The 22,154-nt window shown below is 43.4% G+C and overlaps 1 protein-coding gene across 3 annotated transcripts in view; it reads left to right on the top strand.

Moving 5' to 3' along the window:
• gnao1a (guanine nucleotide binding protein (G protein), alpha activating activity polypeptide O, a) overlaps positions 1–20,993 on the top strand; it is a 110,506-nt gene extending 89,513 nt beyond the window's left edge. Inside the window, exons 5-8 of one of the 3 annotated variants that reach the window (XM_012924100.5) lie at positions 508–636; positions 2,299–2,428; positions 6,189–6,342; positions 18,260–20,993. In XM_012924100.5, coding sequence (XP_012779554.1) covers positions 508–636; positions 2,299–2,428; positions 6,189–6,342; positions 18,260–18,447 — 601 coding nt within the window. In that variant the 3' untranslated portion in view covers positions 18,448–20,993. Of the gene's footprint in view, positions 1–507; positions 637–2,298; positions 2,429–6,188; positions 6,343–9,184; positions 14,863–15,336; positions 15,491–18,259 lie in introns of those variants that run through there. The other 2 variants (XM_004569160.6, XM_004569161.6) reach the window with 2 other exon arrangements.
• Positions 20,994–22,154: the final 1,161 nt, after the last annotated feature.

The raw sequence follows: 22,154 nt of genomic DNA, 5'->3' as shown, positions 1-22,154 counted from the left end.
ATGTGTAGCAGCGAGAAGTTTGCTGTTATCCAGTAAACCAAAATTTAATCAACATTTCTGAGCCACTAAAATAGATTTCTACAATGAGATATTGAACCATGTGACACATTGCTGTTGCTACAGTGCTGATTTGAGGCTCACTTCCCATAGAAGGAGCAGGGAAAGAACAGAAGCACCTGGAATTAGCTCAGATATTTGCAGATCTACAGTGGCGGGTGGGTGGGTGGGTGTCAGATTGTGCTCATTATGCAACACAAATTCACACTTAAATTGAAAGTAGGCCATAGCACCACAAATCCATTCACATCTCTGTCAATGCAGTCATCAACATTGAGCCACTTACATGAGCTCCTGGTGGATGTAAAGGACACTTCAGGGAAATTTGTGAGAACAATGGCTCGCTGATGTTTTTGGACCTCATTTACACATGGTATTTTCCTGCAGTTGTTGTATGGGTACACAAACAGTTGTTGTGTCAGATTCTGAGTTTTGTGTGTCTGTGTGCAGCTATCTAGACAGCCTAGATCGAATTGGTGCGGCGGACTACCAGCCCACAGAGCAGGACATCCTGAGGACCCGAGTGAAGACCACAGGCATCGTCGAGACACACTTTACCTTCAAAAACCTTCATTTCAGGTCAGTATCCAAAGCGACTGCTGCCCCGATGTGTGCGCTCGGTGCTTCACTCTCAGCGGTGCCTCTTACTGCTCCTCTAGCCAAGCGTACAGTAGGAACTCCAGCCTGTAATTAATGAGATTAAATGCTTTAAACAAGTGTCTATATTTATGATTCCCTTCCTTTTAAATGAGCTCTGATTCAATTAGAACAAGGAGCCGTGGGAATGATGACAGAGAGGAGAGGCATTATGGGAAAGAGAAGGGGCGAGTCCTGTTCTGGCGTCTAATCTAATCGCTCATTTTCCGCCCTACTTCTGTGGATGTGTGCAGGTATAAGCACACATTCATGTCCTAACTGAAGACAGCAGAGGGGTTAATACGTGTAGCATAGACACCAATTATTTTTCTGGATGGATGCACATCACGTTTGGCAGCTAATGCTTGTTTTGCTTTTCCTCCTTCTTTTGCTTGGGTTATATTGTGCAGTTCGTTCTGCTGTCACTCTCACCGTTGTGTAGGAGTTGTGCTGGGTGTGCTTTGTTGAAGAAGCCTAAATATTGTCAGCTCAGTTGCTATTACTAGCAGTCAGGCAGTGTGTGGGAGGCTACAGTGTTCCTCTCCTGGGTGTAACCCATGAACCTACCTACCATTATACCCATCACAGACTTGACTGACTTCATCTCACTGTGGATTAAGTCCTTTAGGGTGGTTGTTATGTTCTTTTCTAAAATTGCACATCTGAATCTGGTCATTTGCAACATCAGCTGACTTACTTTCAGTGCAGCACACTCCTGTTTTTTGGTTAGTGTGTGTTTTTGTATACTTGTGACAGATGTTGAGCTACCTCAACAGTTTCAGCTTTAGTGCAGTCCTCAGAAAATCAAACCTGACGTCAGAAATTGCCACGTGTCTGTGGTAATCGATCCGGAAAACTGTCGCTGCAGAGGAGAGACGGGAGAAACAAATCCAGATACTCTGAAGCTCCATTTCACTCACTGTGATAAAACCCTGATAGGATTTAGCGTCAGGCTAACACCCTGATCTGTACACGCCGCAGTCAGCAGGTACAGTGTGCATACGCAGAGGCACTGTCCTCGCTCATGCAGAGGAAATCCTAATAGCAACCTTCTGACAGCAAATATAAGAGCTCCTTTGTTTATCTGAAGAGTGTAAATAAGTGAAAGTCACATGTCAGATCATCATCGGTGATAACAGTATAAGGAAATGATGTCAGCATAAAAACTGTTTCTGTGTTTCTTTAAACCACAAACTGTTTCAAAAATCAGATTCTGAGGAGAAAAGAAGGAAATCCAAGAAGATCTTTGTGACGGCGCTCGGGAAGCTGTTAATATCAGACATCCTCAGAGCACCTTCAGGTCCAGGAGCGAGGCCAGAGTCCTTCTGTGTGGACGTAAACCTGTTATTAGGACTGTGTTATACCCACGGACTGAAAGCTGCTTTACTCCCCGGATCTCCGTCAGTTTGGACGTCTGCTAAGAAGTCGTTCTCAAATTGAATCAGGCTTCGAAATGAGCTTCAAATTGAATCACTTTCTAATTTGACTTGACTGAATTTAATTTATTATTTCTATTTTGTACAAATGTAATAATTGACGATTTCAATTATGTTTGTGTTAAAAAATCTGATCTTGTTTCCCGTGTTTGTCTCTTGTGTCCATCAGGCTGTTTGATGTGGGAGGTCAAAGGTCAGAGAGGAAGAAGTGGATTCATTGTTTTGAGGATGTCACAGCCATTATTTTCTGTGTGGCGCTCAGCGGATATGACCAGGTGCTGCATGAGGACGAGACCACGGTAAGGACACGTGTTCACAGCTGTGCTCTCTCTCTCCAGTGAATCCGTCCCACGTTTATGCATTCTGGATTTAGGAAAACAAAGGTCACGGCACACACGACAAGCAGCCAGTGTAAAGATAGATCTATGTTTGTCACATGTAAGCGGACACAAAGCTTGTGACAGGGCTGGAGAGAAATGTCTGAAGAAATCAAGCCGTGCACATCTGAAAGGGTTATATATAAATACCTAATGCAGTCCCATTAGGACCCACAGACTGACTCTGTGGTAAACCACACGTCGTGCTACACAGTGAACTTCTGTGGAATTATCCTCTGGGCTTTTACTCACTTCCTGCTGCAGAATACGTGAGGACGCTGAAGTCCCCACGGAAAATAGTTTTCAGACTTTTTGTTTAACAAAGGTTGTAACTGAATGCAAAGGTACATGCGAGTTATTTTTCTCCATGCAAATTATTCTTCCCTGCAACGCACAATAAACAAATTTCTAACTTGGACACAGCGAATGTTCCACATGATTCAACACGGCGGCTGTAGAGTCCGGGACGGGTGAAGTGTCGTCACTGCAGAGAAGAAAGAAGCGGTGACATTAACCACAGAGGATCCCTAACGATTATATCGCGTAACCTAAAACAAATAAGCTGATTTGAATGCACAGCACTCGCTGCTATTTATAAGCATAGAGTGAATCCTGGGAGAATTCCAGGAAGTCGAAATGTGTTCAGGTGCTCATCTATTTATGCAGCTGTCATCAAGCTTCCCTCTGAGCTGGGAGCACCAGAAGACGGGCGCTGGAGGAGAGGAAATATCCACCACAAAATGTGCTCACAAATAGCTTCGTCCTGTTTTTGCCGCTTGCATTTAAAATCTGTTGTTTCTGTGCCTCCATATAAATAGCGGTGCAGTTGTAAACAGGCGTAGCTTTGAGCTTGCTGTTTCACAGTCGTGCATTTGTCTTTACAAACCTGTGTGGAAGAAGCAAAATCCCACCGAAAGAAACAGCCTGGACCTTTTTCAACGACGAGCTAGTGATTCTGATTTGTTGACGTAGAAACCGTGAAAGAGCGTGAAAGGCTGCCTCTGTTACCTCTGCACCAGTGCCACAGGAGTTTCAATCAAAAGTGTCGTACTTAATGATCGCTTGACAGAAATTTACAGTATTGCTAAGGTCATGAACGAGAGACGTGATGTGACAGCTGAAAATCCCAAGACACAACAAGACAGATCCAGGCATCCAGCAGTAAACACGCTCATATGTTCAGACAACACGAGCTGGAGTGTTTTTGTTTTTGCAATCTGACTGACGTAATTCTCAAATCAACACTAATATTGTTGAACCAAACAGTTTTCAACGAGCTGCTGCATCCTCTGCCAGTTTTACTAGCAGATGCGTCCATATGCGCACAGTGAGGATGTTACACAGTCGAATGGTAAAGATACCCCCCCCCCCGACCCGGCAGTAATGGGACTGATACATACTGCATATCCCTTCTGGGCAGTTCATCAAAGTCGCTGATAGGCTGTGGATTTAATTAGCATGGCAATATTTCCCATTATACTGATCCTTGCTGGACGGGAGATTTTTCTTTTCCCTATCAGACCGAGATCGTGCGTCTGCAGCCCTCACTGCTCTGTCTGCTGACTTGGTTCGAAGGCTGTTTCATGCTGCATGACGACATGCTCCGTGCCTGCATTTAACTGTGTTTAATGACGTTTGAAATAGTTTTCCCAAGAACTCCCAGAATACTAGAGATCGCCAAAGTCACACGACTCAGTCTTTTAATGTCACTATACACATGTACAGTGAGATCCACAGTTAGTGTGCAAATATACAAATAAAAGTGTTATATATTTACAGTGTGGGTTATTGCACAGTATTGACGGTAGTTTATGTACAGAGGGAAGTCCTTGGATTGGGGGGTGGAGCTGTGTCGTCACGTGTGAGCTCAGGGTGGCTTTTGGGAAGAAACTGTTACATTATATCAATGTGTTGTTATTATCAGTATTATTATTATTATGTATTAATAAATAATGGTGGCAAAAAACAAAATAGGTTCATTCACATTTCACTGTTATGAAGTCCTTGACATTATACATCCCATAATCACCCACACACATGACATTTATAACACTTCTGTTTAAACAAGAGATGACACGTGTGAGTTACAGCTTCAAAGATACTGCTTGAGTGAATGTTTCTTAAAGCCTTTCAGCACTTGCAGATATGCTGCCATTGGTAGAACAGGAAAACTTCTTATAGCCGAGATTTATTCGTGGGCTGTTTCGGAGAACAGAGAAGAGCTGAAAGAGCCGCTCGCCGGCTTTCTGACCTTTTAAAAAGCATCAGTGTGTTAGAGAGACATCGACACGGCTCACGCTACACTCAGTGCTGTTGCTTTGTTGTTCTATTGCGTCTACTCCAGCAGCTCTGGCATTGTGTTTTTTCTGTGTCACCTCCTCATTTCTGTTGGAGCGCTCTAACGAACACAGGCGTATCCCCCCACCCTTTGACGACACGACTGCTGTATGTGGATACTGTCTTCCTGCCTAAACACTTTCCTTTTAGCACTTGGGATGCATGTGTGTGTATGTGGGATAGAGGACGGGGGGTTAAAAAGGAAGTGGGACTTGGGTTGGGGCGACGGGGTCCCTTGCATTTTCTGTTCCTGCTCTAAGCTCCGCCCTGCAGCATCTCTGGCTACTTCCACTCCTCCTGTCACTGTTGCCATCGACTGTCTTCTCTAACCAATCAGCAGTCAGATCTTCTACAGAAGCTCCACCCACAGACAGGTATGAAACCACCCCGATAGGTGTACGCACACTCTGAGAGTTGAAAGCAGCGCCTCTTTGTGTCTGTGAGCCGCTCAATCCAAAAATGTTGTCTGGCTTTCTCCTCTCTCTTTCTTCCTGGTAACTTTTTAAAGCTCTTCTTAATTTCCTAATTTTCTATAGATCTGTTTTTCCCTAATCCAATCAGCTGCTTTTGCTCCCCTGTCCTGATCTAAGCAGGAAAGAAATCAAACTGGAGAGAAACTGCTTTCAACTCTGTCTCTGAATCAATTTCACTGTAGCATGAACGGGTTTGTTATGAACAAATAATCCAGGCCTCAGTTTTGTTTCATCTTCTACTTATTTTAGTAGCCAACCAAACAGTGGATACTAATTATTCATTTATGAAGCACATGCATTGTTCCTGTTTGGCCGAGAAGATAAATATAGTCAGAAAACACTTGCAAAGCTTTTAGTTTCAAAGTGCAGTAATAACTTGAGCCTCCTCTTCCTCCTCCTCTCTGCCTTTACACTTCATTACCTCCACAAACTGTCACTGCAGCTTTTTCCTCAAATACATGCTGCCAGCCCGTGCAGTCACCTCCTCCTCCTGAAAGCCTCACTCTGCAGGGCCCAGAGTGGGTGCTTGTGCTTAGTTGCTCAGTGTAATAGAAGCTAACTGGCTAAAAGAGCATGGCTTTGCTATTTAGATTACTAATAATGTTGATTACTGATACGCTGATACAAATACACATACCCAGATATACGTGTCACTTTCCAAGAGGAACTTCCAGGACTTCTGTTCTTAGATTCAATTTTAATTCCTCTTTGTCTTAAGATTGTGTGCATGTGATATGGGTGTCCTTAATTTCGCTTTGTGTATGCATGTAGGTGAATACTATATGCCCGCGTTTCCGTTATGTGCTTTTACAGTGTGTTAGTGGTTAGAGGTTTAACAGCCCCGTTAACTCGTGCTAATGTCTCTCCTGCAGAACCGCATGCACGAGTCTCTCAAGCTGTTCGATTCCATCTGTAACAACAAGTGGTTTCAGGAAACCTCCATCATCCTCTTCCTGAACAAGAAGGACCTCTTTGAAAGCAAGATCAGCAAGTCACCGCTGTCCATCTGCTTCCCTGAGTACACTGGTACATACAACCCTGCACTGTGACATCTCATGAAGTGTACTTATGTTAAGAAAAGCCAAACGTGGGTTCTAAAACGAGAACTAGAACCCCTCCCAGAGTCCAAACCTGCACCGAGGATTTACTTTTAAGGGAATCGTTCTTTTCTATGTATTCATTTTATTTTTGTTTAAAACGTTTGCAGTGCAGTAAAGGAAAGGCAGCTGTGAAGTGGAACAGTGAGATCAGAGGTCAAAGGTGACGAGATATTTGAACGCAAACTATAACGTGATATTTAGAAAATCCATATGCCGACATCATTCCCTAAATGTTACGATACAAACAAAAGGTTCAAAGATGAGACACATTTTATGGAAATTTGACCTTGAAGAAAAGGTCAGAGGTTACATCATTGCTTACACAGCAGGAAACAATGTTTTAAATAGCTAAACTTTGACCTTCGGATCAATCTCTCGACTTTAAAGGAGGTCAGATATCAAATATGTGGCGATATTTGAACTCTTTATATGGTGCTTTCTATATATTGACAGTACACACTTGTAAGAGTGGAGCCTGGCCTCAGTCATAATCTGCCCTCTCCTGCTTAGGCCACAGGTTACACTGCCAGGTACAGTCAATACTACAAATGCAGTACGCATTCAGATAACTACATCAGCAGCTACAGCAGTGTTCCTGCTTGACATCAGAGCTGCAGGCTTTAAGAAGCATTAGTTCCCAGCTAGATGTTGCTTGGTGGCTCTTTACAGCATTCGTCAACACTGGAATGGAAAAATATGTTTACTATTCAACTTTATTTACACAGCGCCAAATCACAGCAACAGTCACCTTAAGGCGCTTTATACTGTAAGGTCGACCCTACAATAATACATACAGAGAAAAACCCAACAATCATATGACCCCCTATGAGCAGCACTTTGGTGACAGTGGGAAGGAAAAACTCCCTTTTAACAGGAAGAAACCTCCGGCAGAACCAGGCTCAGGGAGGGGCGGGGCCATCTGCTGTGATTGGTTGGGAGAGAGAAGGAAGACAGGATAAAGACATGCTGTGGAAGAGAGACAGAGGTTAATAACAGATATGATTCAGTGCAGAGAGGTCTATTAATACAGTCTGGCTACAGTATTTCTGCCTCCAGGGTTTGATAGTTGTGTCGATCAGGACCAGGGGAAAAGGTTTGTTGTCCATTTATTTTTTTAAACTGTGGGTGAATCACTTTCACATTCAAACTGTCAGCACCAGATGCTGCTATTAAGTATCGCACACACACCCGTATTTGTAATTAGGCGAAGCAGCAATCGAGCAGAAACGTTGGCAAACTTCTTCAGCTGCTCCAGCTGTTTATTGAAACGAGCCTGAGATCTGTGGACAGCTGCGAGCATTAGCTGCTCAGACTAAAAGTGACTTCCCTTTCATAACTGCATTATGGTGTAAAAGTCCATTCTTTTGTCACCACAGTCCGGCTGCACCTATATTAGAGCTGGTGATGTGGTTGATGATTTAAGCTGTCATTCGCTGAAGTTACTCTTTCATTAAAAACAAGCATGTCGAGATTTCACGCAGAGCAAAAATACAGTGAAATGAATCAGACCTGGCCATTCATATATGTAGCTCTCAGTTTTGAAGTCACAATTGTGCTGATTTCTAAGAAAGTATGAAAGTCGAACATAACGTTGAATACAGACAAAGAGACTCACAGGGAATAAAAGCTGGGGTGTTAGTGGGAGCACGAGAGGAGCTCCAGTGAGAGAGGAAACAAGAGACAAGACAACATGTGAGGCGGGGAGGGGGGGGGCAATGCCAGAGACGGAGAGAGCAAGAGTGTGAGAAATTTATAACAACACAGGCAAAGCAAGATGGTGGGAACGCAAGAGGCCGAGCCAGCGGGACTGTGAGAAAGCGAGAATTAGAATTCCAATCTTGTTTTCGGCCCCTTCTCCTCCTCTCTTCACCCCTCTGCAGACTTTGTGCCTGTTCTGATGAAGTTGCCACCGAAGCAGACAGACGAACCACAGTGCTGCTAATGGCTGAGAGCCAGATAGATGTTAGCGACACTTGGAACAACATTTGCTCCAATCAGTGAGATCTGACTCATTCTAAAAGCACTGTACCAATTTAAGCTGCATTACCTGCCAAATGCTTGCGTAAAGGCACAACAGTTGATAATGCTGTTGAGCTAAAAGGCTGCACAGTGGATTTGCCAGTGCTGGTAAATTGATCAATGCACGGTACGAATAACGGCTCCGTTATTTTTAGCTTCAGGGCCTCGTATCTGTCACATTCTGAAGTCTGTAACACATTAATAATGTTCAGGAAGTTGCAGTCTGCGCCAGCAATAACAGGACATATTAGCTTCCATCACGTATCATCTATCTGTCTGAAATCACCTCGTCTGAGAACGCGGCCCGTGCATCATTTTTATTGAAGCTTGGCTCAACAGCCGACAGAGCACGCCTCAGCCGAATGTGTGCTGAGAGTCAAAGGAGATGTTTTCAGAAAACATGGAGGGGAGCACACGGATACAAAGGTTCAGATCAAAACCAATCACAGCAGATGGCCCCGCCCCTCCCTGAGCCTGGTTCTGTTGGAGGTTTCTTCCTGTTAAAAGGGAGTTTTTCCTCCCCACTGTCGCCAAAGTGCTGCTCATAGGGGGTCATATGATTGTTGGGTTTTTCTCTGTATGTGTTATTGTAGGTCGACCTTACAGGATGAAGCACCTTGAGGCGACTGTTGTTGTGATTTGGCACTGTGTAAATAAAAGTGAATTGAACTGGGGGGCTTTTTCTAACTCTGTGTGTGTGTGTGTGTGTGTGTGTGTGTGTGTGTGTGTGTGTGTGTGTGTCTCCTCAGGTCTAAATACTTACACAGAGGGACTGGGATACATCAAGTCTCAATATGAGAGCAAGAACAAGTCACCCAAGAAAGAAGTGTACTCCCACGTGACCTGTGCTACGGACACCAACAACATCCAGTTCGTCTTTGACGCCGTCACTGACGTCATTATAGCCAATAACCTCCGAGGGTGTGGCCTGTACTGATGATGCTGTTAAACTTTGGCCAATGGATGCTGGGTGTTTGACTTGTATGTGAGAGCCGGTCAAATGTGGGGTCTGAGCTGAGTTCATGATGTCATAGTACTCATTTCTCATACTGGCCAAGTTTGAATTAACTGGTTGGTTGTTGGTGGTTGGTTGGCTGAGACATCTTATCTTTTTCAATCCTAATTAAGAACCGTTATTTTAAGCGTACCTTCTGTCTAAAATCTGTTCTCGCTGCAGATATTTTGCACAATACCGAAGCTGAGAAGCAGAACGAGAGACCAGCTGAGCCGACCACAGTCTAGTGTACTGAATCACTCGTTTACTAGATGTATTTACTTTTTTCCCTTTGATTTCAATTTGTGTATTCATATTTTTGTATCATAAATTTGTGCCTTATTTATACCAAAAGTCGACGCAAACGTGCGTATGATTAGTCTTAGTGGGGGTCAAGTTTAGCTAATTCAAAGCTTTAATCAAAACTGACTTTATTGCAGGCATTTCAAGTACTAAGTGTAAATTTCAGAGCTATTAAGTCGATGAAAATAATTGTATGATATTTTCAGAGTAGTAGAGTTTTGGGGGGTTAAATTCCCAGCAGCATTTGTGCCCACTAAGAAGCTGAGGGGGGAGTTACAGCAACAGTGTTGTGAAATGCAAATGATAAAAATAATAATCTAAAATGAATTTGGTATGTTTTATTTAAATGGGATTGCCACTTTTACGTTCCCATAGTAAAAAACAGAGTGCACCCTGGTCACTAGTGGGTGGTCCACAGGGACACCACAGACACACACACCTGCTGGTGGCTTGTTTGTGCTGTGAAATCACGTCATTCTAAAGAGTCGGGCTGTGAGAACATATCACCAAATCTTACTGCTGTGCTTTTAATCTGAGAGGAAACGTTTTCGGCCCGTGTAGATTTCAGTAAACCTGATTCCTCTTTTGATTGAATCTAATTTCATAGTGTAAATGAGCGCATAAAGAGGACGTCGTTGCTTGAGCCACGCCGCTGTCATCGTTAATCTCTGCAGACGCCATTCCCGGCTGCAGGCTCATCTCGCTTCTTGCATGGGACTCCTTAAAATCAATTGAAACAAAGAGTCGCAGAAGCTTGTGCCGAATCCCGCGGACATTTTCCACCTAGATAAAGCTTCAGCACAAGTATTGATTTTAAAGGGCACTGGCACTGCATCCACTGTGTCAGGCTGCACCGTGCAATATGCCTGCTGTCCTCCAGTCCACCTTAATAAACCAGAGGTGAGCTTTGAAAGATTACAGACTGATGTGTACGTCCTCTGGGACGTGAACGCAGACTACGATTGTATCCACGCTGTTCTCCTCGTATCTCGACGTCTGTTTGGAATCGATCATAAAGCGAACAGAGGAGTGACGGGCGCTGTTCTGACCCAGCTCAGAGAGATCAGGGCAGTACTGGAGCTACGTCATTAGTTCCTCCGTGTAGCCACAGTTAACATCGTCACATAGAAAGTGTTTGTCTGTGAGACCCGATGGAGCCGACGAAGCCGAGCGCGCTTCCCGCCAAACAGAGTCATCTTTATTTATGAGAAGGGCATTCGCTTTATTCCGCTTTTCCATCCACGCACAAACAACCAGATGTGCCTCTTCTGCTCAGAGCCGCCATTTTTGGAGCACAGGTAGATGTCATCATCATCGGCCCATCCGACCACATCTGTGCCAAATTTAGAAACGGAGCGCTCCCTGAGGCTGTCGTTCAGCCTGCATGCTGTGTGCCGTGCACTGATGTGTATTTTGTGTGTTCATGTTTTCAGATTGTATATAGTTACCTACATGTGTCTGTTGATAGTACAGAAAAGGTCACGGCGTGTGTGTGTGTGGGTGTACGTGCTCATGAACGTGTGTGTGTTGTGTAAGAGACGACATCAGCCCATGGGTGCTGCGGTGGAGTCAGCATCTGTGGATTAATTACCCAGAGGGCACCTATCTACCCTTTCAGCACAGACAGGCCTCAGACACACAAACACACTCACGGGGCTTCAAAATGTCACAACACCTTAGTTGCCAAATAATACTGCAGTTTCCAGCCAAAGAGGTTCACACGGCCACACAGCGAGCCGCTGCCACGACTGCTAAAACTGCTTCATCGTCGTCTCCTCGGACTGATCTGTTACAGAAAGGAAAACGATCTCTGCGTTCTGTGTCAGTCTCTCCTTAGTTTTCACTCTCAGTAGCTTCATTCATTCGCTACACTTTGCATGAAGCTTCTGTTCCTTCCAAACACAAAGCGTTTAGTGTTGACAGGCTGAAATCGGTGCTTAATCCCATCGATCCAAAAATCAAAGTTCTTCTATAAATTCGGATTTTTTTCCTAAACTGGGGAATGATCGCGTACAGAGTTCAAACACGATCCTTTCCCTCCCCGTCTATGCAGTGCAGAGGTTAATATCATTGCAATCGCACATTTCACTCGTAATAAAACCAAATCTCCTCTTACCAAAATGATTTCCCTCTGTGTGATATGCGTAGGAGCACAACTGTGCATCTGATGCAACAGACACGGGCGCATCTAGAGAAATTTTCTTAGGGTGGCAAAGAAACCAAATGGGGTGGCAAAATCAAAGCCTTTTTTTTTTTCAAACACATATGCAGGTGGTTACATGTGGCTATAATGATTCAAATGCAGTAAGTATGCACGCTTTTCATATAAAAATAGTCTATAACTTAATTATTGTCTGTAGCCCACATAATTAAATACTTTAGTTACATAAAGTACATAGCCCCTGGGATCCCTGTGACACACAAACCCCTCCACCACGATAAGGTAGCGATTCAAGGAGAGTTTGTAAACATAAACAACCATTTATCTAAAAATGCAGACAATACACCTGCTGTTTTTTTCATTTTGTACAACCATTTAAAAATATTACTAAAACTAAAATGAGAGAACAATCAGGTGTCGCAATAAGATGCTCCACAAATGATGTGTGCCAGTAAAAAATGGACCAAAAGACAGAAGAGCACAGGGACAAACCTGCAGGCCCGACAACAGCAGGTGTATCACTCCGCTGGTTTTCTACTTTGTGACAGTGTTTACAAATGTGCCTCTGTGACATTCATTAGTGCCCTCACTGACACACAAAACAAAACAACGACTACACAACAGAACAACAACACAACACACTGAGTAAACACTCCACACGTCACAAATCTCCCACATCTAAACTCTCTCTCTCTCGCTCTGTCTCGCTCGCCCTGTTACCGTCACTCCCCAAACTTTTCCCTCTTCCTAAACAACCAAATCCCACATGTTGACTTTTTTTTAATTGGTCGACATGGTGCATTTTTCCACCGATAAGAAAGAGGTGGCTTTTTTCCTTTACTGTTTTCGTGCTGTCCTTACAAAACGCTTAAAACACACACGTGACGACAGTATTTAGAACGAAGCGTGGCTGATATATATATGATCATAACTCTGGATTTACTGGCCTGTAATTAAAATTTAAAAACTTTGAAGTCTGAACTTTCAATGTGGCTGAAACAGAGACTCAGCGTGGCTGCAGCTTGTTGCTGTGTCAGCTTACATCAGTCATGTGATCTGGAGGTGCAGCGTGTCCGTGGACCACAGAGGGTTAATAACACTCACCTTCCTTCCATTTCCACAGTGTAACATCCACCCACCTGTGTGAAATCTGAAATTCCCATGGTGTTGTTCAAAATGTGCTCTGGCACAATCATGAGCATCGCTTGCTACTGAAAACAAGAAAAAAGCCGGTCCTGCTATGGGCTGAACCATTTGTTACTGGTGCAGGGGGGGGACACTATGCAATATATTCAGTTTTAGCATTTATATTCACTGCTGACTGTAACTACGCTCAAACTGTTAATGCTGTCTTATTTTAATAAACAACACTGTCATATGCAAAACTGGGGTGGCAAGGGATCATTTTAGGGTGGCACTTGCCACCCCATGCCACCCTTCTAGATCCGCCCCTGGCAACAGATACACTTCTGTTTAGTCACTCCACATCCACGCGGCGCTGACGACTGCTGCTCTGCAAAGGTGCTGCTTGTGCTGCGCTTCCTGGTAGCCGTTAACACACAGAAAGGAAACCGTTAAGTTTGTGCTGCCGTCGGGCTGACGGTGACAGGACGGCATCGGAGCTTTGTCCTCCAACGTTAACCCGCGGCACCGCACGGACCTACAGGGATTCGTGCTGTTTGTCAGTGACATACTAAATTAGTTAGAGTGATCTCAGATCAGTGTGTGCCTAAATTTATTCACAGAACACAACACTTGAATTTTACTGAACATACGCTAAAGACGGCAGCTAATAGAAAATTTACTGAATTGAGCAGAAACGTCTTTTTTCATAAACAGTTCAGTAGAAGTCATGGTGTACATGATGAGAGGTGAAAAGACCAAAGCCAGTCTGTTACGCAACTAAAAGTGTGGAAGCCTCTTTTTTGGTGGAGGTGAACAGTGTAAGCGCTCTGCTACAGTGTTTACAGTCCCGTCTCGTCTCTTCATGACACAGAGCAGGCGCTTGGGACGGGAAACGTGCGGTCCTTCACATTATTACCTTTTAGACCTCGTCGTTGTTTCTGCATCAGGCGAGCTGTAACACAATTAGTGGTTTAGGACCAATCCCAAGTAACAGAAGACAACTGCAACAGTAGGCGAGGTTGAGAGGACAAGAGGAGGACAAGGAAGTAGCAAGTAGTTCATATTGATGGCAAATACTTCATTCCTATAGGCTGCGCTGAAGGACACATCTGTGGGTCGTTTGTTTGCATTGTTGTGCTGTGTGGATAACACAATCAGTGGCCTATTCAGCTTTGAGAGTTGGGGACAGCAGTGGGTGCACTTCTGGGCAGCAGGTGGTGTCACAAAAGAAATGTTAGCACCTTTTGCCATGTCATTGCCACAGAAGCACAAAAAGCTGTTGAAATGTCACAATGGCAGCCAAACCGAAGTGCCAAATCTTTCCCGTGTTAGGTTTAAATGAGCTCCTGTGGCCTGTTTTTGCTGACTTACTTGTACGTTGGATTTAGAAACCGGGTTTTGCTTGCAACCTTTTAACATTCGGTCCCTGCTATACCGTGCCAGCTGATGTAATGTGCACTCAGGCTGCTGAGCTGGGAGAGATGTCAGAGAGCTGGGGGGACATGACCGTAACGACCCGTGATAGCATCACGCAGAGTTTATGCCGGTACACATCAGCGTCCTTGCACTCACCGTGCTTTAACCTTCCAGTCTCTGTTCAACCAACATGCTGGTACCAATCAACACTCGCTGTACTGTACAAGTCGCCCACATCTACTAAGCTGTTATCTGTGCGTGTGCGAGTTTGTATGAGCGTGTGCCTGCGCGTGCGTGTGAATGCTGCATTTTATCCATCACTGTGCATAAAATGCATCTGCTGTAACTCCCTCACTGTTGTCATAATTTATTGGATGTTGTATTTATACATGAGATAAAGACAATAAAGCATCACATGAGTAACTTGATATGGGTGATTATTTTTCTTGGTCCTGTGTGTGTGTGTGTGTGTGTGTGTGTGTGTGTGTGTGTGTGTGTGTGTGTGTGTGTGTGTGTGTGTGTGTGTGTGTGTGTGTGCATTTGGAGCAGATTTGAATGTAAATGTTTTCCAGAATATGTTTTGCTTTCCTCCACGAACTATAATTTTTTATTGAAAATATGGGCGAGTCCTGCCCGGGCAGGCCAAATTAATACTGTCACAGTTTGTTGGTGTTCCAGTGTGAGGCCCAGATGAAGTTTTAATGTGTGTCTATGACTGTGTCGACATGCTCAGTCGGGGTAACGTGTAACTTTGGCCTTCTTTCCATGTCCTCCCTATCACCTGTTTCCTCACTCTCTCCTATTTCCTTCACCCATTCCCCTAATCTCCCCTAATCCCATTTTCCCTCTTTATTCGTGCCTCATTATTTTGCCCCCCCCCCCCCTCCTTCTCCCCGCTGCAGAATCGCATGCATGAGTCTTTGATGCTGTTTGACTCCATCTGCAACAACAAGTTCTTCATCGACACCTCCATCATCCTTTTTCTCAACAAGAAGGATTTGTTTGCAGAGAAGATCAAGAAATCTCCGCTCAGCATCTGCTTCCCTGAATACACAGGTACGAAAAAAGTTTGGGTTTATTCCAGTGGTGGGCAGGAATCTCAAACAGGAACGTTTGGAATTTGTTTTCCTGAATTAAAAGTGTTTACAGGACGAAATATAGTCACGAGAACGACACATCTAAAGTTCATTCATTGAACGTAGCCAACTGCAAAAACAGAGCGTAGCACGAACTCGGGCAGGCCACAGAGTCGAGCTCAGCAGATCAGGTGATCTCAGCCCACGTCAGCTGACACATTTCTACACATCCGATGTAAGATGTGCTTTTTGAATCGCTTTACAATGTTGGTGTATATTTGCAACCCACTCAACCCTCTAATTGAGCTCCTCATTTAGTTTAATCAGTTTACTGAAAAGTTATCTTTTAATAGTCCTGTGATGTTGGTTCTTCCTGTCTTTATGTTAAGCTAACTGAAAGCTCAGATCAAGTTTCACCAAATTTCAAATTGCTTCATTTGAAGGAGCTTAATCTTAAAAATTGTGTCGTACAAAATCATTTGGAAATTTGCATGAAAATCAGTGTAACGGAGCCGAAAATAGGCTAATACTGTATGAGACATTTTGAAGAGGGGATATAAAAGTATGAATGACTACCATCTGTCCTGTGTTAAGTGTAATTCCCAGAAATTAAATGCTTTCTAAAGCCCTTCCTGAGGTTCTGGATGCTGATTAACGACTGCTCGGTACAGTACATCGGCTCTGCTTCTAGCCCTGACATTTACTGTCACAGACTTGTAAACAATTCGAAGCACTTTAAATCAAAGTTGCTGTTTACAGTTTGCAGCAGAGATGGCCAACGAACTGTTTAAAGAACTGCAGAGGCTCAGGTTGAAAAGAGAGATATACTGTTTAAAAGGAAAGCAGGGAAGGAGCAGAGGAGAGTCAGATAAATAGAGCACAGAGACCCAGAACCTGTAACGGGCAGAACCGAGTTTACAGATTTCTCCGTGTGGAGGTGAGAGTCGGACGAGGTGGTGACAGAGAAAAGGAAGAGACTGCTTATAAGAAGCAGCAGACAGTCGTGCTTGGTCAGCCGCAATAAGTGAGAGCTGCCTCCTGCCTACTCCAAACTCCTTTCCGGTCTCCAAGTGGATCCTTTTCATTCCTGTCCCTCATGCTTTACTTACGTTCGGCTAACTTGCTTGACAGCCTCAGTAAGTCTGTCTTCTGTCAGTCTCTCCTCCTGTGTCCCATGCTCTCGCAGCTTCCCAACAGAAGACTTTACGAACCTTTAACAACCACAAATATTTTTCAAGCCAAAGATCTTGGAGAAATATCTTTTACATCACACGCAAACATGTCCTGACTTTGCCCAGCAGAAGGACTGAGTATGATTCAATAAATCTGCAAACCTATTAGAATGTATACTATCATTGCTGAATAACGACTCCTCGGTACAGTACATCAGCCCTGCTTCTAGAGGAGAACTATCATTGCATCTGATATACAGCTAATGTGCTTCAAATTAGGTCAAATGAATAGGATACAGATGTGATCATCTGTGTGTAGGAAACCAGACCAGTTAGCCTGCATTTAGCACTGCTAGTCCACCTCTGTTACAGGAATAGTATTTCTACTTACTAATTTGGACTTTTATGTGGTGATGACAGCTCTGCTACCTGCTAAGTTCATACGAAGCTAAAGATATCACATCATCTAAACCGACTCTGTCGACAGGTCTCGGCTTCGCTTCACCTGCTGAGCTGACATTAGCTAACAAAAATGTCTCACTGCTCGACAGGATATGCAGCTGCTTTCCTCTGAAGTCTGAGCTCATTAAAACAGTTAGCTTTAAATAGTTGTGTGAGATTTCCTGTGAAGTGTGACGTTCAGTGCAGCACAAAGGAAGGTGTGGAGTCAGCTATCACTAGAAGTGGATGCTGTGTAGCAGATTTCAAAGCTAGCTGTCCATGTGAATCAGTTATTTGTTTTATTTTACAGTAATATATCTAAGTTTCTTACTAAACTGAAACTAGCAACAGACTGAAAATACTTTGACCTGCAGATTTTCAGAATCAGTGAAGCATAAAGAAAGTGTTTAAAGAGTTTCCCACTGTTGCACAGCCAAAAATGTCCACTGGCTAACTTCCTGTAGCATATATGTATATAGCATACGCATCACAGTCCAAGCTTTAGAGTTCGATACAAACACAGATATTTTGTGTACTTTGTGATGAATGCAGAGATGGTGGTAACACAGTTAGGCTACTAACAACAACCCACCTGAGCACTGAGTATTTGACTGTGTGAACTCAGCCCTACAGGTACTAATGAAGGATTATGCAACAGCTAATTTATTCATTTCCAGCTCTATATTTTTTAGTACTTGTTTGTCTTACATTTACGCAGGTGCAGACATGTAATAAGTCATTTTTGCTCCTACCTCTATAAGACCAACCTCCCAAAACCTGCTTTCTTGTGACTGGCTGTCCCTCCCCTGACTTTCACCAAAGCCACAGCAGCACCTGAAATCCGTCCGTTCACTTTTTCATCACTGACCCAGTTTCACATCGCGGAGGTTACTCCAGCTGTTGTACAGCTCGGACAGGCCACCAGTCCATGCAGGGGTGATCTAAACTCTACGCAAAAGTAGAAAAAAGTTGGAAACAAAGTATTTATAAGAGAATGCAACATTGTAACAATATATAATCATCATCATCATCCAGATAACTAACCAAAGCTACTTGTTAAGTCCTTTTTTCATGAGACTTCCTGTTTGAAGTTTTTGTTTTAATAATTGTGTCGTAACACATCTGCTTCCCTCCAGGACCCAACACCTACGAGGATGCAGCAGCTTACATCCAAGCACAGTTCGAGAGTAAGAATCGCTCTCCAAATAAGGAAATCTACTGTCACATGACCTGCGCCACAGATACAGGGAACATCCAGGTTGTGTTTGACGCCGTGACCGATATTATCATCGCCAACAACCTCCGAGGGTGTGGCTTGTACTGAGCACGCCTACCGACCCTGTTATTTCCTCCCCCCTCTGTCCCTTCCTCTGTCCTCCCACCTCCTCATTCCTCTTCCTTTGACACTGCTGTGGAAATGATGATGGCGATGATGACGATGCTGATTACTTAAAGAAAAAACGAAAGAAAAATGAAACTAGGTACATATTAATAATGAGGATAATTTTAAAAAAATAGGCATACATATATATATATATTATATATATATACCGTTTTTAGTTCTTGTCTGCTCTCTTCTTGCTCCGACTCTTCCTGACGTTCTTGAGCTTGCTGCCAAGCAAACAAATTTGTTTTAGTAGAAAACACGAAACCCTGCAGCCTTGAAAACTTTGTGAACAAAGTCGATGAAAGCCTCCGTTCCCCGTTTCCTTTCTTTTACGTTGTCTTTTGTTGTTAACCCAAACCTGTACGTTTTTTATGACTCTTGTTTTTGTTGATCATATGTATATTTATTGCAAGTATCAGTCTGTACACTGATGTTTATTCACGTTTTGCCTCACCTGACACCCCTGTGTGTGTGTGTGTGTGTGTGTGTGTGTGTGTGTGTGTGTGTGTGTGTGTGTGTGTGTGTGTGTGTGTGTATTACTTTGTCCTTCTTTTTTGCTGTAGTAGTGATTATGTAATAACAGTTTTTGCAGAATTATGTGAAAATGTACTAAGAAGCACTAGACGGGTCAGCCAAAACTCTCAAGACCTGCTAAAACTGACGATGCTGATTTTAATGTTAGTGTTTTGTTTACATTAAGTGGTTTTTGTTGTTGTTTTTGTTGTCAGTCACTTTTTTGGGGATCGTTTTACTCAAGGTGTGGTTTTCATCGACAGGATGTAAGGCTTCCTGTTTCCAGGCCTAAGCCACTAGCAAACCGTCGGCCACGGCCGGGTGTGGGAGCCAATAGGAAATGTGCTAACAGTCCTATCAGTGCCATGTAACAAAGGTACTGCACTGTAGATAGCTGTGCTTATAGAAGCAACTACACAATGTTATGATTAAAACTTTCTCACTGTTATAACCTCTAGATCTGCTAACATTCTCCGTGTAAGAAAACTCACCCATGGTTTGATAATGGTCGATTAATTTATTAATTTATTTATTGATTGATCACCTTTCTTCACACACCTGTCTGTTTTCTCTCTCTCTCGTCATGCCACACCTTTACTTCTCTCATCTTCTTCCATCTCTTTCTTTTTTGGCTTATTTTTGCAAAGTTAAAGGGCGCTCCTTCTTTTTTTGCCAACCCATCTCCCCGTCCTCCTCCTTTTCCCTCTAAAGCCCAGATAGCATGTGATACTCAAGCCTTTGTATAAAGAGATCAGTTAATTCATACAACTTATAGACAAAAAAAAGTACACACAAATAATGCTCAGATAACTTTAAAAAAAGAAAAAAAAGTAAAAGTAAAAAAACAAACAGAAAAATACAGAAACAAACAAACTGAGAAGATTGTTGGTTTCTGGGACACGGCAGAGGCAAATATATATATATATATATATATATATATATATATATATATATATATATATATCGAAAAAAAGTGACAATTTAAGTTTCCAAGGATTGACAACAGAAAGGTTCAGAGTACAGCGACGTGTTAAAGTGAGCTGAAAAAGGACAAAAATGTACTCTGATTACTACAATAATAAAGACCCCAGTGAACATTACCACAGTACCGCCAACGACCTTCCTAATGATCCTGTTAATATTCCAAAAACTTTTCTCGTGCTTTGTAGCTACAGAGTATCTCTTTCTCTATATCTCCCTTTTTTAAATGTAAAAGATGTTTTGCAAAGCGAGCTGATCCGTGAAGATCTCAGACCGACCCCGCCGTCTTGTTATAATGCTCTGAACTGTGCCCCGCCCCTTCTCCTTTTACCGTTTTGCCTGTTTCCCTGCATTAGATCCGTGTCCTCACTTTAGCCTGACTCAGAACAATTAAATATAATATTATAACAATATCTATTTTTTATTATTTCAGAAGAAAAAAAACAAACAAACACTTTTGGGGGAGAGCACGTTTCTCGCTGCGTCCGCTAGTTAGGGACGCCGCATGTTCACACATCTACGCTGTATAAAGTCATGCTCTTTTCTTCTTCTTCTCTGTCTCTTTTCAGTTTAACCCACTCCTTCCAGGTCTACAATGAAAAGCACAGTTTCTCACATGCACACTTGCTCGCACTCACACACACACACAATAAGTAGATCTGTTATCTCTTCATGTGTTAGCCCTCGTCCATCTCTCTATATTGACTTCTTGATTTCTAGTTTTTAAAAAAGAAAACAACCGTGTATAATGACATGAGAAAGCATTTTTTCCTCTCATTTTGTTCCCGTTTCCGTCATATTTTTTATGTTTTGTTCTTTACCCAGTGAATGCTTTTTTCTGTGCAGCTTTCTCTCTCTCTCTCTCTCTCTCTCTCTCTCTCTCTCCCTCTACTCTTCTTTAGTGAATGGTTGTTATTTCATGTGGGATGTCCGTGCTGGAAAAACCAATCGAATGTAGTGTTTACATTAAAAAGCCACTGTTTTCATGACTACGAAAAAACAAAAGCCGACCTCTTCTTGTCTCCGAGTCATTCAGTCTCTCCACAGCTGTGCCTTTCTGTTGGATCCATGAATTTTCCCAGGATTGCTGCATTTAGCCGCAGTATTGAGCAAACACTGAGCTGTAGTGCTGACCCTGGGGTCGTCCGCTCTGTAAAACAAGCTGTTTTATCTACTTCCCCTCCATTTGAGCCACCCTCCTTTTGATTGGCTGCTCCTGGTAAAGAGAAGGTTTGAACAGCATTGTGGGAACAACTTCAACATATTCAAACATATTCCACTGTAGTCAAAGGAGCTTGCAAAGAAAAGCGTCTGGACTTCGTTAAGTTGCTTGAAGACGTTTCACCTCTCATCCGAGAAGCTTCTTCAGTTCTAAGGTCAAATGGTGGAGAGTCCCAGATATAAACCCAGTAGGAGTTTCCCCCCACAGAGGGACAAAAGGACCCCTGATGATCCTCTAATCGCCTGAGCCAAGGTGTGAAACTGGGTGTGGGTCCCAATCAGCCAGAGTTTCATGTGAGCTCATTGTGAAACCTGGCCCCACCTTATCATGCGAATTCCTGAGATCAGATGGTCCAGGATGTGAGTGGGCGTTAAGGCGTCTGGGAAGGATCTCAAAACTGAATTATAGATGGCAGAGAGTTGGTGTCGTAAGCCCCGCCTCTGTTCAAAGATGGTCGCTCACAGTGGACATAGATGGCTTCTTTCACTCCTCTTTGAACAGAGGCGGTGGTTTACGACACCAACTCTCTGCCATCTATAATCCAGTTTTAGGGATCCTTCCCAGACGCCTTAACGCCCACTCACATCCTGGACCATCTGATCTCAGGAATTCGCATGATAAGGTGGGGCCAGGTTTCACAGTGAGCTCACCTGAAACTCTGGCTGATTGGGACCCACACCCAGTTTCACACCTTGGCTCAGGTGATTAAAGGATCATCAGGGGGTCCTTTTGTCCCTCTGTGGGGGGAAACTCCCACTAGGTTTATATCTGGGACTCTCCACCATTTGACCTTAGAACTGAAGAAGCTTCTCGGATGAGAGGTGAAACGTCTTCAAGCAACTTAAAGAAGTCCAGACGCTTTTCTTTGCAAGCTCCTTTGACTACGATGACCTGGATGACTGAGAACCTTCACAGACATATTCCACTG

Source organism: Maylandia zebra, linkage group LG7 (assembly GCF_041146795.1).
Source record: "Maylandia zebra isolate NMK-2024a linkage group LG7, Mzebra_GT3a, whole genome shotgun sequence".
Taxonomy (NCBI): Eukaryota; Metazoa; Chordata; class Actinopteri; order Cichliformes; family Cichlidae; genus Maylandia; species Maylandia zebra.
Note: the sequence above shows the minus strand (reverse complement) of the source record. Positions and strands in the feature narration are given on the sequence as shown.